The 19,151-nt window shown below is 30.3% G+C and overlaps 2 protein-coding genes across 4 annotated transcripts; both read right to left on the bottom strand.

Annotated features, from left to right (window-relative positions):
• Window positions 1-5,161: 5,161 nt before the first annotated feature.
• On the bottom strand, window positions 5,162-8,077 carry LOC148207856 (putative WRKY transcription factor 51). Of its 3 annotated transcripts, none has more exons than XM_088118247.1 (3): window positions 7,755-8,077; window positions 7,521-7,658; window positions 5,162-5,437 (listed from the first exon to the last, which is right to left on the bottom strand). In XM_088118247.1, exons 1-3 carry the CDS (start codon window positions 8,027-8,029, stop codon window positions 5,431-5,433), a joined length of 420 nt encoding a protein of 139 aa, XP_087974373.1. In that variant the 5' UTR covers window positions 8,030-8,077; the 3' UTR covers window positions 5,162-5,430. The 3 variants fall into 3 exon arrangements, with proteins under 3 accessions (XP_087974373.1, XP_087974371.1, XP_087974372.1); XM_088118245.1 differs by lacking the exon at window positions 5,162-5,437 and adding an exon at window positions 5,897-6,337; XM_088118246.1 differs by lacking the exon at window positions 5,162-5,437 and adding an exon at window positions 6,977-7,013.
• A 7,519-nt stretch (window positions 8,078-15,596) lies between these two features.
• LOC111025535 (putative WRKY transcription factor 51) lies at window positions 15,597-17,820 on the bottom strand. The gene is made up of 3 exons (XM_022303402.2): window positions 17,498-17,820; window positions 17,264-17,401; window positions 15,597-16,083 (listed from the first exon to the last, which is right to left on the bottom strand). Exons 1-3 carry the CDS (start codon window positions 17,770-17,772, stop codon window positions 15,975-15,977), a joined length of 522 nt encoding a protein of 173 aa, XP_022159094.2. The 5' UTR covers window positions 17,773-17,820; the 3' UTR covers window positions 15,597-15,974.
• Between the last annotated feature and the right edge of the window lie 1,331 nt (window positions 17,821-19,151).

Below are 19,151 nucleotides of genomic sequence, written 5' to 3'. Positions count from 1 at the left end.
TTGTATGCTATATTTTATTTTACTTTTAATTATAAGCTTGTATGGCTATCTAGCAGTTATGATAATCCAAATTTGGGTTTAGAAATTATTGATTTAGTGTGACTATTTGCAGTTATGGTAGCCATACTAATTATGGAGATGTTTTTTTTCTTTTTTCTAGTAGAACATGTGGGATGGGGATTCAAACTCATAACCTTTTGGTTAGAGATAGGTGCCTTAACCATTTGAGTTATGCTCGGTTTGACACTAATTGTGGACACTTAGTTTAGGTGAGTTATTAGGACACCGTTTTTTAATGGTTAATTTGGATAAGTTTGATGGGATTTGAAGTGAGATTAAATAAGGTCAGGCACTTTTCTTTTAAGGGTTAGTTTAAGTGAGTTTGTGGAATGTAAAGTGTGCTTGAATGAGTTCGTAGTATTTGGAGTGAGTACGTTAGACACGTTTGTTTTGACTTAATCTAATGATTAGTTTTTGTGAGTGGTAAGATATTAAGGATTTGTTTGATTAGAAACTCGGATTTTGTTTTTTTTTTAATTCTTAAAACAAATTTTTTATCTTTTCAGTGTTTTCAAATTTAGAATTTGAAATTTTAAGACGCAGAATTACATTAAAAATGATAAAAAAAACTTTGATAAAATATATTACTTCATATTATAAAGTCATTTTATGTTTGTTAAAATTAAAACGTGTAAAATATAATGTATTCTAAATTATATAACCTTGTAAAATAATGATTATACAAAATTCATAAAAAAATGTTAATAAATTAATTAATATAAGTTTAGATTAAACTAAAATTTAGCTTGTATACTTCTAGTTTACAAATATATTGCTAAACATACCTTGAACAATTTTTTAAATTGAGATTCAATTACCAAATCTGCTACCAAATACATATCTGAAAACACTCAAAACAAATAATACGACTCTGGTTTTCATTGAATCCCTTGTTTTCAAATTTATGTTTTTTGATTACCAACCAAACGCACCGTAAGTGTGCTTGGGTGAATTTTTGGGATTTTGAGTGAGTTAGACACGTTTGTCTTGACTTTTAAAGGTTAATTTAGTGAGTTTATGAGATGTGAAGTGAGTTAGACATTTTTTTTAAGCTTTTAAGTAGTTTGGGTAAGTTTGTGACACATTTGGAGTGTGTGGGTGATAAGCTGCAAAATGTAGGAGAAATATACATAGAAAACTGAAAGGAAACACAAAATTAAAAATTCGAACCCAACGTAGCGTTGTTTCCTTAAGACAATTTTGTTCCCTCTACGGTGCTCAAGGTTTCATGAACAATTGTCTCCCAGGATAGGACGGATATACCAACTTGTGAATGCAGCACTTCACTCACAGGACACAACGAACCCTTAGTATTTAAATACTCGTATAAAGAGGAAAAGAGAGAAATTTGAGGGATGATTTTCTGTGTTGCAAAACTGAGAAGAATCACGTATTTATAGACTATTTGTGGCCTTCAAATAGTCATATCTTTTCATATAAAGTTACGTTTTTTGATAAAAGGACATAACCTTTACAAAATACGTACCAGTTCATGAAAAGTTGTGTTTCTTCAATTTTAACAAAAATAATTTTATTCAAAAAATTCCAACAATCCCCCACATGAATAAAATTTATTTTTTAAAAACGTGTACGATTACTCATGAAGAATAACTACATCAGGATAAGTAGTCTAAGACTTTGAACTTTCCTTAGTAAAACTATGGAGTTTACATAGCGGATCAGTAGTTAAAGAACTTTGAACTGTCAACTTTTGAAGAGTAAAGCAAGTCCATAATAATTACATAGATATTCTTCGAAATACTAGTGGTTCTCATGTTTGTATTCATTTTGGCCCTGAATACCGCCTGGTTTCATGAGTGTTTAGAGAATTCAGCCTTGAAAATTCTCCTAGAAGCGGCCCCTTCACACCCACATAGGTGATTCTTTAAAATGTATCATGACAATACCCCACTCTTATAAAAGAGTTAAAGAGTCATTAAAAGCATATCTTAACCTCATCCGTTTCCAGGTTAGCACTAATTTTTATAATAGGAACGGTTAGGAATCTATCATTCCTTTTCTTAGTGCTCCTCTGAGTTGTATACATAAATTTGTTGTCCCTTTTGAACCTAGATCTTGGGATCTCCAGTCAGCTAGGTTGGGTTACCATTATGTTAACTCTTATATTATAGGCTTCAATCTCATTCCTATTGAAGACAATTTCACTTGCTCTCTTGCCAAAGCTTTCATAAGCGGATCCGCAATATTATCCTTTGATTTCACATAATCAATTGATATAGTTCCATTAGAGAGCAATTGTCTTATGGTATTATGTCGTCGACGTATATGTCGAGACTTACCATTATACATTAAGAGTTGCAGTACTTGAATTCATATTACATTGAATATGATCCACCTTTGGATTTTGAATCATTTATATCAAAGATCCAATTTTCATCACTTTATCCTCCAAGTATGAGTGCAACTTGTCATTTTGGATATTTAAATATATATATCATCATCACTTCTCAATAATCTTTTCCAAGATTATTTGCAAATCTTCTAAATTTACTCATTGCATATGCTATGTCCAACAGTGAGCAATTTGTAAGATCCATTAGACTGTCAAACACACACAATACTTCAATTGTGAAATACTACCACCAATGTCTTTTAGATAAATGAAGGTTTACAATCAATGACAAGCTTTTTAGACTTAATTAAGAGTGCTTTTCATTTTTGCAAGGCACCCCACCATTTCAAATATTTATATGAAGTGATCGTTCCACAACTTCATATGATACTGCCTTCTACTCTTCTCATAAACTGTATGTGCATACTTTAAAGTATATCATTCATAACAAGAATGTACCAATTGCAAAAGCAATTTGGATATTTAACTATATATCCAGTTCAGGCATTTAACCATACCGATAAACTTTCCATATAAAATATGAAACCACTATAGAGTAATTACTCAGTATGTAATTACATCCACACTCATTCACAAGAATGAAACCACAACTCTCATGAATCAATAAACTCGAGATGTGTAGACAATATATCCAATGTCGAACCATGCGATATATACCAATACCATCAAAGTATATATATATTTACATATTGTCAACACAAAATATGGAATAACCCCACTAAATCACAATATTTACAAATCTCAATTTTAAGACACTAGATTCAAGATACAAATTTGAGTGGCTTTTAGACAAACACACTTGTGTTATGTGATTCATACTCAATAGAGTATTAAACATAACTAACACACAATAACTTATGCATAAAATTGTTCAAGATCAATTGAACGACATTATTGGGTACAAATGTTGGTTAAGAAGCACAGATCAATCAATTGCAATAAACTCATGCCACATGACAAATCAATGAATGTATTTCAAAGCATGAGTATAAAATTACAAAATATCATCAAAATGTGATTAACAAAATTGAGATCACAACCTTTCATAACCAGAGAACAAAATTGTGACAACTTAAATAAAAAATGCATTTGTTTCAAACCACAAAAACCAATAATGCATAACCATAGCCAAGATTGGAAACAGAATAGAATATAAAACCAAAATTGTCTTAAGATTTTGGAGAAATATACATAGAAAACTATAAAGAAACACAAAATTAAAAATCCGAACCCAACGTAGTGTTGTTTCCTTAAGACAATTTTGTTCCTTCTACGGTGCTCAAGGTTTCATGAACAATTGTCTCCCAGGATAGGACGGATATACCAACCTGTGAATGCAGCACTTCACGCACAGGACACAACGAACCCTTAGTATTTAAATACTCGTATAGAGATGAAAAGAGAGAAATTTGAGGGATGATTTTCTGTGTTGCAAAACTGAGAAGAATCACGTATTTATAGACTATTTGTGGTCATTCAAATAGTCATATCTTTTCATATAAAGTTACGTCTTTTGATAAAAGGACATAACCTTTATAAAATAACGTACCAGTTCATGAAAAGTTATGTTTCTTCAATTTTAACAAGAATAATTTTATTAAAAAAATTCCAACACAAAATACAATCATATTTTATACATTTATTTTACATTTTATTAATTTATTATGTTTAAATATTTGAATGTAATTATAATTTAATATTTTGTTACCTATGGAAGATATTAGAAAACAATAATTTATTTAAAAGTGTTTTAAAGGATAATGCAAATTTCACAGAATTGGAGAGAAATTAACGGATAAAGTACAAACACACTTATTATGATTGGACATTCCAAATTGACAATCAAATTAGGAAATATGGCATTAGTTTCGTAAATTGATTATGAAATCCTTTATATAATTTATTTTCTTTCAAATATGATTTCTCAATTAGCCACAGATTATTTATTAGAGATAATTTCTTCTTTAAAAGAGGGATAAAATTTATCTCCATGAGTAGAGGAGCCTCGTTGAAAGATCCATCATTCTAGTCCCGACGAAAATCTTTGTTCTCCAAAAAATTGATGCCTGAATTCATATTGATTGTTTTACTCCTACCCATGAGTTTGTGATCCGTGATTGTCGTGAATGATTGAATTAAGTATCAACGAGTTTACTTATGTGTGTGTATTTATAACTTTTTAAGATTACTTAGCTTGCATAATAGACTCTACGAAAAGAAAAAAATAATAATTAATTTATAGGTATCTCAAATTAATTAGTTTTGGTTTAGTCATTCTGTTCATAATGTCATTATTTGATTGATATGGAACATTATTATCGTGCCTGGTGCATTAATTATAAGATTTAATTTTGATGTTTGGTCTAAGTTAATTAAATTAAGAGAATTAAATCTTACTACAACTATTCCTAGTAAGTAGACTAAGTTTTTGAATTTAGAAATCAATTGTGTATAAAGACTATAATCAAGATTGCAATCGGAAGAAACTCACATCTTTATCTTTAGATTGGAAGTATGGTAAAACTGATTTTCAAATTAAAATTGTTAGTTTATTATTTCAAATTTCAAAATTCAAAATTCAAAAACCCTCATTTTATTAAACTTTGAAAAATTAATTCTATTGGTTCATTTGGAATTCAACCTGGTCTCACTACTTCTACAAATTAGATTTAATAAAATTAGTAATGATTTTGGAGGGGGTTGATCACCTTTACCAATTTGGCGCCATTGGCAGGGAACCATTAATTATTTTCTCATTGTTCATTTAACTGTTTATGATATGTTCTTCTCATAATATAGAACTACAATACGATCTTGAATTGAAGAGAAATTGCGCTAATTAAGAAGCGAGAGAAGACGACGTTTGGAATTCAACGAAGAGATCTATTGTTCGTTTGGAAGTTTCCCGAAAAGCCTTTCATTTGCTTCTCTTCGTTGGAAGTTTTATTTTCCCAGAATACATCTTAATTGTTGGCCTAATTCTTCTTTTGATCAATTCAACCTCTGACCAAAAAGATATTTACACTCAATTCAGGTATTCGGGAAGATCGATACTCATCTAAAATGATTCATGTTAGATGGCAAACAGAACACCAAAATAGCTTGTGGCACTAGATTTGAATCAATAACATTACTTTTCCAATATTGAAAATGATTTTGAATTAAAATCTGAATTAATCCAGATGCTTTCAATTTTTCATGGGTATGCAGGTGAATATCCTTGTAGACACCGCATTTGGTCCTGCTTATTTTTACTTTTACTTTTAATTTATAGTATTGTATTTTACTTTATTGAGGTTTATTTTAATTAAAGAATAACATATGTTTACTTTATTATTAATTTTAATATAAAGTTTAAATTAACTAAAATTAAAATGTTAGATTTATTTAAATGTTAATTTTATTAATAAGAAAAAAAAAAAAATGATTTGTTTAGATTTGTTTTATTATTAAAATAAAAATAGATAAATAAAAATGATTTGTTTTTAAGTAAATAATTTTATTTAAAAAAAAAGAGATTTTGTTTTATTTAACAGTTTTTTTTTCTCCCCTTTGATTTTTTCCTTCTATCCCCTCCCCTTCTTCTCCTCCCTCTTTTTCTCTCTTCTCTTCCCCTTTTTCTTTTTTATCGTTAGTTTTTAGGTGTATTTAAGGAGGGCTGCAGTGGGGAGGAGGAGAGGGACAGAACACCCAGAAGAATTCACTTCCTGCTTTCTCTCTACCATCACCTTCTCTTCTTCTTCACCCAGGCCGGCGACCCCGACGATACACAGACCGCACACGTCCCCCGGTGATCACAAGTTCAGACAACCTGCACCATAGTAGTCCGATGCAAAACTTCTACAACCGACGCACGGATCACTGACCAAATGACTTCGACCTTTTTCAGACCCACAGGCACACCTAGAACGTATAGAAAAAAGTTGTTTTAGAAATGATTTGATTTTTTTTATTTGTTTTAAATAAGCTTGTTTTAAATTTGATATTTTATATATATATATATATATATATATATATTTTCAAATAAATTTTTTTTAAATATGATTTGATATATTTTAAAATAAATTTGTTTAAATATGATTTGATTATTTTTAAAATAAGTTTTCAATATTTATTTTTATTTTATTATTATTATTTTTCTATTTTGTTTTATTTGTTTTATTTTTATTTTTTTTTAAAACATTTTTTTAAAATAAAGATTTGTATGATAAGAATTAATACTAAGTTGTATCATATGATATTGGCATAGTGGTAGGTTACTTAGGAGTAATTAACATGGCTTAGGTTCAAATCTTTACTTGCCTAAATTAATGTTTTTTTTATATATCATTATTTTACCAAACAACTATTTTAGATAAAATGTTTTTTTAATATAAAAAAGAAAATTTTCGTTTTTATAAGATTTCAAATCTTAAAACATTTATATAAAATTTTAAATAATATCTTAGGATGTTGGCACATTGGTAAGAAATTTGTACATGAACTTAAAACGAACAAATTTCTAATTAACCCAACCTAATCCTTATAATTTGGATTGGATTACACGGGTCGCTCGGATCATCGAATTTTTTGAACACTCCTGATATATGATCAAATAGAAACTTTTAAAGCAATTCACAGCAAATTGAAGCTAAACACATAAGGACTATCATTATTTTATCATACAAAATATTATAATATATTTCAATCTTTTTTATAAAGCTCTCCTATCATACCAAGTGCTGCACAACAACACCAAACGTTGACTATACTTTTTTTTTCATTCTCGTCCCTTGGTGAAATTACTATAATACTCTCCCCCCTCTCTCTCAAATTGAATGTGAATCACACATATATACCAAATATATATTATCTATAATTTATCATATAATATATATTATCCCTAACTTTACTTTATATGTTTTTGACTATTATTCCAGCCGCCTCCAACATATGGTCTGTGACAACTGAATAAGACACATAAAATTACACGTCTAAATCAAAAGGTCCCCTAATTAAATTGTCCCCAACCAAAATTTCATGACCAAAATCAAATCTGATTCAATTTTTAAAAAGTTTAATTTGAAGCCATAACTTAATTAATCACCTGGGATTTGGGCTGTTCTTCACAGACTTCTTCCCATATTTCCTCCACTTGTAGCCATCATCCATGATCTCTTGCTCCGATTTGGTCCTAAAGGCAACCCTACACCCCACATCTTCCTTCTTCTTCTTCCCTTCGTTCCTGCAAAACGAAACGGTATTCAAACTCTTAAACTCATGGTTCGGAATTCGAATTCCAAAGTGGGTTTAGTTTTTAAAGCTAAATGGAGGCACTTGCATGGACGATGTCGCTCCTGACGATGCTACGGTACTAGATCCACTGTCGACTACGGCACAACTATTGCCACTGTCCACTCCAGTGATCTTCTCTGACGAGGCGATGCTAGGCGAGGAGGAAGCGGCTTGGTCGTCGATGTTGATGTTGTCGTCGTTGAGCATGAGGTAATCGGAGAGGTCGAAGTCGAAGAAAACAGACGGGTCGAGGATTGGGGGAAAATGAGTGTAATTAGGATTAGGGTTAGGGTTAGGATCTTGTTGAGGGAAGCTGGCCATTGGGAAAGAGAAACGGAGTTGGTGTGAAAAGAGGCAGCTGGTTGTAAGGAATGGATGAGATTTTATAATAAGAGATATTAATTAATTCTTTTTTTCCTTTTTTTTTAGTATTTCTCTCTCTCTCTTTCATGGGCAGTTTCCTACGAAGAAGATGCTTTGAAAGTTCTTAATTGGGGACACGTGGCGGCTTTGGAGTGACTAGGTGACGTCACTGTCGTGACGTTTGGTGCACACTTTATTGTACTGTAACGGACCACTTTTCCTTTTTTTTTAGGACAATTTTCTCTTAATTGCTTTTTTTTCCTTCTTTTTTTTTGTTAAATTAACTTTATTTTGAATTTGGTACGTATCATATTTTTTTCTTATTTGTACTTAATCCTTATGAAGGGGAGATTGAAGGATGGATTAGATGGTAATATACATGCCATATTGAGCCATATACTTGAATTGACTGGTATGTATAAAAAAAAAGAAAAAAAATTCTTGCTATAGCATATTTTTTGATATCGCAAAAATCATCGGTAGATTATAGGAAAATGTTTATCCCAACGAAAGTATAAATCATCGGCGAAAGGCTGAAAATGTTGATGAAAAATGGGGTGTGGGGAAAAAGTATGGTTTTTTCATCGTTTCATCGTTTTTGCTCGTTAACGATGGTTCTTCGACGCTTTTCTTCGCTATTTCTTTGCCAATTTTAGCTACACAACTAAGATTCTTGAGGTATATATGTTAAGTATTTTAATTGTATTTTTTTAAGTTATTTTTTATTCGGTTATTCTTGGAAAAGTTTAGACACTTTAGCTGCATAACATAGAGAATTGTTCTTTCACTTCTTATGAGGATTTCTCTCAAAAAAAATTCTTTCATTCTTAACAAAATCAAGCTATTTCACTTCATTCTTGGTATATACTTGGTATGTAGCCCTAAATTTATACTTGGTTGGAAACATAGGAGAAATTTTTGGTAACCCTAATTTTTTGTTTCAAATTAAATGACAGGGTACTTCTGTTATAGTTAAGAACTTTTACGGTTGTTTGGAGTCAGGTTAAGATGTTTAGGTTGAAGTTAAGTACTTTTTGAATAGTTTGAGGTGAGTTTGGGATGAGTTAAAAGCACTTGAAATTTGCACGCTAAACACTTTCGACGTGAATTGGGCACTAAACTTGTATTAAATTCATGTTTTAGAGATTATTTAAGAGTACTAAAACAAATTAAACTTATTTACATTACTTTTAAATTCTAAATGAATATATATTTTTTACAATAATTTTAATATTTAATTTGTTCTAGTGCGATGTGATTGTGAACTTTAGGATATGTAGGTGAAAATTTCTTGGTCAAGGAGGGAGGCTCAGGCTCATGGTGATTTGATTGCTATCCTCCAACAAAGATGACCATTTTTTTTTCTTTACTTTTTGCTCAAGTGTTCTACTCTTTTCTTTCATTTTGTATCTTCCTTATGTGTGAGAATTATTGGGTTTTTTTCTTTCAATTTATATATTTCATTTGCTCTAGTTGTGATGAGATTAATTATGAAATTAAATTATGTTATTCTATTAAATTTTTGTTTCATGATTTTCTGGCTAATTGTTTGTCAATCTTTTTAAAATAGACTTATTTTGATCTACAATGACAACTACACAAGATGGTCCCTTCTAACTAGATATGGATTATTTATTTAATGTTATAAAATCATACTGTAGTTTACATGTTTGGTTGTATGCTATATTTTATTTTACTTTTAATTATAAGCTTGTATGGCTATCTAGCAGTTATGATAATCCAAATTTGGGTTTAGAAATTATTGATTTAGTGTGACTATTTGCAGTTATGGTAGCCATACTAATTATGGAGATTTTTTTTTTCTTTTTTCTAGTAGAACATGTGGGATGGGGATTCAAACTCATAACCTTTTGGTTAGAGATAGGTGCCTTAACCATTTGAGTTATGCTCGGTTTGGCACTAATTGTGGACACTTAGTTTAGGTGAGTTATTAGGACACGGTTTTTTAATGGTTAATTTGGATAAGTTTGATGGGATTTGAAGTGAGATTAAATAAGGTCAGGCACTTTTCTTTTAAGGGTTAGTTTAAGTGAGTTTGTGGAATGTAAAGTGTGCTTGAATGAGTTCGTAGTATTTGGAGTGAGTACGTTAGACACGTTTGTTTTGACTTAATCTAATGATTAGTTTTTGTGAGTGGTAAGATATTAAGGATTTGTTTGATTAGAAACTCGGATTTTGTTTTTTTTTTAATTCTTAAAACAAATTTTTTATCTTTTCAGTGTTTTCAAATTTAGAATTTGAAATTTTAAGACGCAGAATTACATTAAAAATGATAAAAAAAACTTTGATAAAATATATTACTTCATATTATAAAGTCATTTTATGTTTGTTAAAATTAAAACGTGTAAAATATAATGTATTCTAAATTATATAACCTTGTAAAATAATGATTATACAAAATTCATAAAAAAATGTTAATAAATTAATTAATATAAGTTTAGATTAAACTAAAATTTAGCTTGTATACTTCTAGTTTACAAATATATTGCTAAACATACCTTGAACAATTTTTTAAATTGAGATTCAATTACCAAATCTGCTACCAAATACATATCTGAAAACACTCAAAACAAATAATACGACTCTGGTTTTCATTGAATCCCTTGTTTTCAAATTTATGTTTTTTGATTACCAACCAAACGCACCGTAAGTGTGCTTGGGTGAATTTTTGGGATTTTGAGTGAGTTAGACACGTTTGTCTTGACTTTTAAAGGTTAATTTAGTGAGTTTATGAGATGTGAAGTGAGTTAGACATTTTTTTTAAGCTTTTAAGTAGTTTGGGTAAGTTTGTGACACATTTGGAGTGTGTGGGTGATAAGCTGCAAAATGTAGGAGAAATATACATAGAAAACTGAAAGGAAACACAAAATTAAAAATTCGAACCCAACGTAGCGTTGTTTCCTTAAGACAATTTTGTTCCCTCTACGGTGCTCAAGGTTTCATGAACAATTGTCTCCCAGGATAGGACGGATATACCAACTTGTGAATGCAGCACTTCACTCACAGGACACAACGAACCCTTAGTATTTAAATACTCGTATAAAGAGGAAAAGAGAGAAATTTGAGGGATGATTTTCTGTGTTGCAAAACTGAGAAGAATCACGTATTTATAGACTATTTGTGGCCTTCAAATAGTCATATCTTTTCATATAAAGTTACGTTTTTTGATAAAAGGACATAACCTTTACAAAATACGTACCAGTTCATGAAAAGTTGTGTTTCTTCAATTTTAACAAAAATAATTTTATTCAAAAAATTCCAACAATCCCCCACATGAATAAAATTTATTTTTTAAAAACGTGTACGATTACTCATGAAGAATAACTACATCAGGATAAGTAGTCTAAGACTTTGAACTTTCCTTAGTAAAACTATGGAGTTTACATAGCGGATCAGTAGTTAAAGAACTTTGAACTGTCAACTTTTGAAGAGTAAAGCAAGTCCATAATAATTACATAGATATTCTTCGAAATACTAGTGGTTCTCATGTTTGTATTCATTTTGGCCCTGAATACCGCCTGGTTTCATGAGTGTTTAGAGAATTCAGCCTTGAAAATTCTCCTAGAAGCGGCCCCTTCACACCCACATAGGTGATTCTTTAAAATGTATCATGACAATACCCCACTCTTATAAAAGAGTTAAAGAGTCATTAAAAGCATATCTTAACCTCATCCGTTTCCAGGTTAGCACTAATTTTTATAATAGGAACGGTTAGGAATCTATCATTCCTTTTCTTAGTGCTCCTCTGAGTTGTATACATAAATTTGTTGTCCCTTTTGAACCTAGATCTTGGGATCTCCAGTCAGCTAGGTTGGGTTACCATTATGTTAACTCTTATATTATAGGCTTCAATCTCATTCCTATTGAAGACAATTTCACTTGCTCTCTTGCCAAAGCTTTCATAAGCGGATCCGCAATATTATCCTTTGATTTCACATAATCAATTGATATAGTTCCATTAGAGAGCAATTGTCTTATGGTATTATGTCGTCGACGTATATGTCGAGACTTACCATTATACATTAAGAGTTGCAGTACTTGAATTCATATTACATTGAATATGATCCACCTTTGGATTTTGAATCATTTATATCAAAGATCCAATTTTCATCACTTTATCCTCCAAGTATGAGTGCAACTTGTCATTTTGGATATTTAAATATATATATCATCATCACTTCTCAATAATCTTTTCCAAGATTATTTGCAAATCTTCTAAATTTACTCATTGCATATGCTATGTCCAACAGTGAGCAATTTGTAAGATCCATTAGACTGTCAAACACACACAATACTTCAATTGTGAAATACTACCACCAATGTCTTTTAGATAAATGAAGGTTTACAATCAATGACAAGCTTTTTAGACTTAATTAAGAGTGCTTTTCATTTTTGCAAGGCACCCCCACCATTTCAAATATTTATATGAAGTGATCGTTCCACAACTTCATATGATACTGCCTTCTACTCTTCTCATAAACTGTATGTGCATACTTTAAAGTATATCATTCATAACAAGAATGTACCAATTGCAAAAGCAATTTGGATATTTAACTATATATCCAGTTCAGGCATTTAACCATACCGATAAACTTTCCATATAAAATATGAAACCACTATAGAGTAATTACTCAGTATGTAATTACATCCACACTCATTCACAAGAATGAAACCACAACTCTCATGAATCAATAAACTCGAGATGTGTAGACAATATATCCAATGTCGAACCATGCGATATATACCAATACCATCAAAGTATATATATATTTACATATTGTCAACACAAAATATGGAATAACCCCACTAAATCACAATATTTACAAATCTCAATTTTAAGACACTAGATTCAAGATACAAATTTGAGTGGCTTTTAGACAAACACACTTGTGTTATGTGATTCATACTCAATAGAGTATTAAACATAACTAACACACAATAACTTATGCATAAAATTGTTCAAGATCAATTGAACGACATTATTGGGTACAAATGTTGGTTAAGAAGCACAGATCAATCAATTGCAATAAACTCATGCCACATGACAAATCAATGAATGTATTTCAAAGCATGAGTATAAAATTACAAAATATCATCAAAATGTGATTAACAAAATTGAGATCACAACCTTTCATAACCAGAGAACAAAATTGTGACAACTTAAATAAAAAATGCATTTGTTTCAAACCACAAAAACCAATAATGCATAACCATAGCCAAGATTGGAAACAGAATAGAATATAAAACCAAAATTGTCTTAAGATTTTGGAGAAATATACATAGAAAACTATAAAGAAACACAAAATTAAAAATCCGAACCCAACGTAGTGTTGTTTCCTTAAGACAATTTTGTTCCTTCTACGGTGCTCAAGGTTTCATGAACAATTGTCTCCCAGGATAGGACGGATATACCAACCTGTGAATGCAGCACTTCACGCACAGGACACAACGAACCCTTAGTATTTAAATACTCGTATAGAGATGAAAAGAGAGAAATTTGAGGGATGATTTTCTGTGTTGCAAAACTGAGAAGAATCACGTATTTATAGACTATTTGTGGTCATTCAAATAGTCATATCTTTTCATATAAAGTTACGTCTTTTGATAAAAGGACATAACCTTTATAAAATAACGTACCAGTTCATGAAAAGTTATGTTTCTTCAATTTTAACAAGAATAATTTTATTAAAAAAATTCCAACACAAAATACAATCATATTTTATACATTTATTTTACATTTTATTAATTTATTATGTTTAAATATTTGAATGTAATTATAATTTAATATTTTGTTACCTATGGAAGATATTAGAAAACAATAATTTATTTAAAAGTGTTTTAAAGGATAATGCAAATTTCACAGAATTGGAGAGAAATTAACGGATAAAGTACAAACACACTTATTATGATTGGACATTCCAAATTGACAATCAAATTAGGAAATATGGCATTAGTTTCGTAAATTGATTATGAAATCCTTTATATAATTTATTTTCTTTCAAATATGATTTCTCAATTAGCCACAGATTATTTATTAGAGATAATTTCTTCTTTAAAAGAGGGATAAAATTTATCTCCATGAGTAGAGGAGCCTCGTTGAAAGATCCATCATTCTAGTCCCGACGAAAATCTTTGTTCTCCAAAAAATTGATGCCTGAATTCATATTGATTGTTTTACTCCTACCCATGAGTTTGTGATCCGTGATTGTCGTGAATGATTGAATTAAGTATCAACGAGTTTACTTATGTGTGTGTATTTATAACTTTTTAAGATTACTTAGCTTGCATAATAGACTCTACGAAAAGAAAAAAATAATAATTAATTTATAGGTATCTCAAATTAATTAGTTTTGGTTTAGTCATTCTGTTCATAATGTCATTATTTGATTGATATGGAACATTATTATCGTGCCTGGTGCATTAATTATAAGATTTAATTTTGATGTTTGGTCTAAGTTAATTAAATTAAGAGAATTAAATCTTACTACAACTATTCCTAGTAAGTAGACTAAGTTTTTGAATTTAGAAATCAATTGTGTATAAAGACTATAATCAAGATTGCAATCGGAAGAAACTCACATCTTTATCTTTAGATTGGAAGTATGGTAAAACTGATTTTCAAATTAAAATTGTTAGTTTATTATTTCAAATTTCAAAATTCAAAATTCAAAAACCCTCATTTTATTAAACTTTGAAAAATTAATTCTATTGGTTCATTTGGAATTCAACCTGGTCTCACTACTTCTACAAATTAGATTTAATAAAATTAGTAATGATTTTGGAGGGGGTTGATCACCTTTACCAATTTGGCGCCATTGGCAGGGAACCATTAATTATTTTCTCATTGTTCATTTAACTGTTTATGATATGTTCTTCTCATAATATAGAACTACAATACGATCTTGAATTGAAGAGAAATTGCGCTAATTAAGAAGCGAGAGAAGACGACGTTTGGAATTCAACGAAGAGATCTATTGTTCGTTTGGAAGTTTCCCGAAAAGCCTTTCATTTGCTTCTCTTCGTTGGAAGTTTTATTTTCCCAGAATACATCTTAATTGTTGGCCTAATTCTTCTTTTGATCAATTCAACCTCTGACCAAAAAGATATTTACACTCAATTCAGGTATTCAGGAAGATCGATACTCATCTAAAATGATTCATGTTAGATGGCAAACAGAACACCAAAATAGCTTGTGGCACTAGATTTGAATCAATAACATTACTTTTCCAATATTGAAAATGATTTTGAATTAAAATCTGAATTAATCCAGATGCTTTCAATTTTTCATGGGTATGCAGGTGAATATCCTTGTAGACACCGCATTTGGTCCTGCTTATTTTTACTTTTACTTTTAATTTATAGTATTGTATTTTACTTTATTGAGGTTTATTTTAATTAAAGAATAACATATGTTTACTTTATTATTAATTTTAATATAAAGTTTAAATTAACTAAAATTAAAATGTTAGATTTATTTAAATGTTAATTTTATTAATAAGAAAATAAAAAAAATGATTTGTTTAGATTTGTTTTATTATTAAAATAAAAATAGATAAATAAAAATGATTTGTTTTTAAGTAAATAATTTTATTTAAAAAAAAAGAGATTTTGTTTTATTTAACAGTTTTTTTTTCTCCCCTTTGATTTTTTCCTTCTATCCCCTCCCCTTCTTCTCCTCCCTCTTTTTCTCTCTTCTCTTCCCCTTTTTCTTTTTTATCGTTAGTTTTTAGGTGTATTTAAGGAGGGCTGCAGTGGGGAGGAGGAGAGGGACAGAACACCCAGAAGAATTCACTTCCTGCTTTCTCTCTACCATCACCTTCTCTTCTTCTTCACCCAGGCCGGCGACCCCGACGATACACAGACCGCACACGTCCCCCGGTGATCACAAGTTCAGACAACCTGCACCATAGTAGTCCGATGCAAAACTTCTACAACCGACGCACGGATCACTGACCAAATGACTTCGACCTTTTTCAGACCCACAGGCACACCTAGAACGTATAGAAAAAAGTTGTTTTAGAAATGATTTGATTTTTTTTATTTGTTTTAAATAAGCTTGTTTTAAATTTGATATTTTATATATATATATATATATATATATATATTTTCAAATAAATTTTTTTTAAATATGATTTGATATATTTTAAAATAAATTTGTTTAAATATGATTTGATTATTTTTAAAATAAGTTTTCAATATTTATTTTTTTATTATTATTATTTTTCTATTTTGTTTTATTTGTTTTATTTTTATTTTTTTTTAAAACATTTTTTTAAAATAAAGATTTGTATGATAAGAATTAATACTAAGTTGTATCATATGATATTGGCATAGTGGTAGGTTACTTAGGAGTAATTAACATGGCTTAGGTTCAAATCTTTACTTGCCTAAATTAATGTTTTTTTTATATATCATTATTTTACCAAACAACTATTTTAGATAAAATGTTTTTTTAATATAAAAAAGAAAATTTTCGTTTTTATAAGATTTCAAATCTTAAAACATTTATATAAAATTTTAAATAATATCTTAGGATGTTGGCACATTGGTAAGAAATTTGTACATGAACTTAAAACGAACAAATTTCTAATTAACCCAACCTAATCCTTATAATTTGGATTGGATTACACGGGTCGCTCGGATCATCGAATTTTTTGAACACTCCTGATATATGATCAAATAGAAACTTTTAAAGCAATTCACAGCAAATTGAAGCTAAACACATAAGGACTATCATTATTTTATCATACAAAATATTATAATATATTTCAATCTTTTTTATAAAGCTCTCCTATCATACCAAGTGCTGCACAACAACACCAAACGTTGACTATACTTTTTTTTTCATTCTCGTCCCTTGGTGAAATTACTATAATACTCTCCCCCCTCTCTCTCAAATTGAATGTGAATCACACATATATACCAAATATATATTATCTATAATTTATCATATAATATATATTATCCCTAACTTTACTTTATATGTTTTTGACTATTATTCCAGCCGCCTCCAACATATGGTCTGTGACAACTGAATAAGACACATAAAATTACACGTCTAAATCAAAAGGTCCCCTAATTAAATTGTCCCCAACCAAAATTTCATGACCAAAATCAAATCTGATTCAATTTTTAAAAAGTTTAATTTGAAGCCATAACTTAATTAATCACCTGGGATTTGGGCTGTTCTTCACAGACTTCTTCCCATATTTCCTCCACTTGTAGCCATCATCCATGATCTCTTGCTCCGATTTGGTCCTAAAGGCAACCCTACACCCCACATCTTCCTTCTTCTTCTTCCCTTCGTTCCTGCAAAACGAAACGGTATTCAAACTCTTAAACTCATGGTTCGGAATTCGAATTCCAAAGTGGGTTTAGTTTTTAAAGCTAAATGGAGGCACTTGCATGGACGATGTCGCTCCTGACGATGCTACGGTACTAGATCCACTGTCGACTACGGCACAACTATTGCCACTGTCCACTCCAGTGATCTTCTCTGACGAGGCGATGCTAGGCGAGGAGGAAGCGGCTTGGTCGTCGATGTTGATGTTGTCGTCGTTGAGCATGAGGTAATCGGAGAGGTCGAAGTCGAAGAAAACAGACGGGTCGAGGATTGGGGGAAAATGAGTGTAATTAGGATTAGGGTTAGGGTTAGGATCTTGTTGAGGGAAGCTGGCCATTGGGAAAGAGAAACGGAGTTGGTGTGAAAAGAGGCAGCTGGTTGTAAGGAATGGATGAGATTTTATAATAAGAGATATTAATTAATTCTTTTTTTTCCTTTTTTTTTAGTATTTCTCTCTCTCTCTTTCATGGGCAGTTTCCTACGAAGAAGATGCTTTGAAAGTTCTTAATTGGGGACACGTGGCGGCTTTGGAGTGACTAGGTGACGTCACTGTCGTGACGTTTGGTGCACACTTTATTGTACTGTAACGGACCACTTTTCCTTTTTTTTTAGGACAATTTTCTCTTAATTGCTTTTTTTTCCTTCTTTTTTTTGTTAAATTAACTTTATTTTGAATTTGGTACGTATCATATTTTTTTCTTATTTGTACTTAATCCTTATGAAGGGGAGATTGAAGGATGGATTAGATGGTAATATACATGCCATATTGAGCCATATACTTGAATTGACTGGTATGTATAAAAAAAAAGAAAAAAAATTCTTGCTATAGCATATTTTTTGATATCGCAAAAATCATCGGTAGATTATAGGAAAATGTTTATCCCAACGAAAGTATAAATCATCGGCGAAAGGCTGAAAATGTTGATGAAAAATGGGGTGTGGGGAAAAAGTATGGTTTTTTCATCGTTTCATCGTTTTTGCTCGTTAACGATGGTTCTTCGACGCTTTTCTTCGCTATTTCTTTGCCAATTTTAGCTACACAACTAAGATTCTTGAGGTATATATGTTAAGTATTTTAATTGTATTTTTTTAAGTTATTTTTTATTCGGTTATTCTTGGAAAAGTTTAGACACTTTAGCTGCATAACATAGAGAATTGTTCTTTCACTTCTTATGAGGATTTCTCTCAAAAAAAATTCTTTCATTCTTAACAAAATCAAGCTATTTCACTTCATTCTTGGTATATACTTGGTATGTAGCCCTAAATTTATACTTGGTTGGAAACATAGGAGAAATTTTTGGTAACCCTAATTTTTTTGTTTCAAATTAAATGACAGGGTACTTCTGTTATAGTTAAGAACTTTTACGGTTGTTTGGAGTCAGGTTAAGATGTTTAGGTTGAAGTTAAGTACTTTTTGAATAGTTTGAGGTGAGTTTGGGATGAGTTAAAAGCACTTGAAATTTGCACGCTAAACACTTTCGACGTGAATTGGGCACTAAACTTGTATTAAATTCATGTTTTAGAGATTATTTAAGAGTACTAAAACAAATTAAACTTATTTACATTACTTTTAAATTCTAAATGAATATATATTTTTTACAATAATTTTAATATTTAATTTGTTCTAGTGCGATGTGATTGTGAACTTTAGGATATGTAGGTGAAAATTTCTTGGTCAAGGAGGGAGGCTCAGGCTCATGGTGATTTGATTGCTAT

The sequence above is a fragment of the Momordica charantia genome, unplaced genomic scaffold, assembly GCF_013281855.1.
Source record: "Momordica charantia cultivar OHB3-1 unplaced genomic scaffold, Mcharantia_2.0 BLBB01000047.1, whole genome shotgun sequence".
NCBI classification, from domain to species: Eukaryota; Viridiplantae; Streptophyta; class Magnoliopsida; order Cucurbitales; family Cucurbitaceae; genus Momordica; species Momordica charantia.
This window is presented reverse-complemented; position numbering and strand designations above follow the sequence as displayed.

What these genes read in the sequence shown, in the direction of transcription:
- LOC148207856 (XM_088118245.1), bottom strand. Translation starts at nt 8,029, where the DNA reads ATGGCCAGCTTCCCTCAACAAGATCCTAACCCTAACCCTAATCCTAAT. An exon ending in TCAGGAGCGACATCGTCCAT is followed by an intron (nt 7,659 to 7,754) that starts GCAAGTGCCTCC and finishes TTCGTTTTGCAG; the next exon opens with GAACGAAGGGAAGAAGAAGA. An exon ending in AAGAACAGCCCAAATCCCAG is followed by an intron (nt 6,338 to 7,520) that starts GTGATTAATTAA and finishes TATACGTTCTAG; the next exon opens with GTGTGCCTGTGGGTCTGAAA.
- LOC111025535 (XM_022303402.2), bottom strand. Translation starts at nt 17,772, where the DNA reads ATGGCCAGCTTCCCTCAACAAGATCCTAACCCTAACCCTAATCCTAAT. An exon ending in TCAGGAGCGACATCGTCCAT is followed by an intron (nt 17,402 to 17,497) that starts GCAAGTGCCTCC and finishes TTCGTTTTGCAG; the next exon opens with GAACGAAGGGAAGAAGAAGA. An exon ending in AAGAACAGCCCAAATCCCAG is followed by an intron (nt 16,084 to 17,263) that starts GTGATTAATTAA and finishes TATACGTTCTAG; the next exon opens with GTGTGCCTGTGGGTCTGAAA.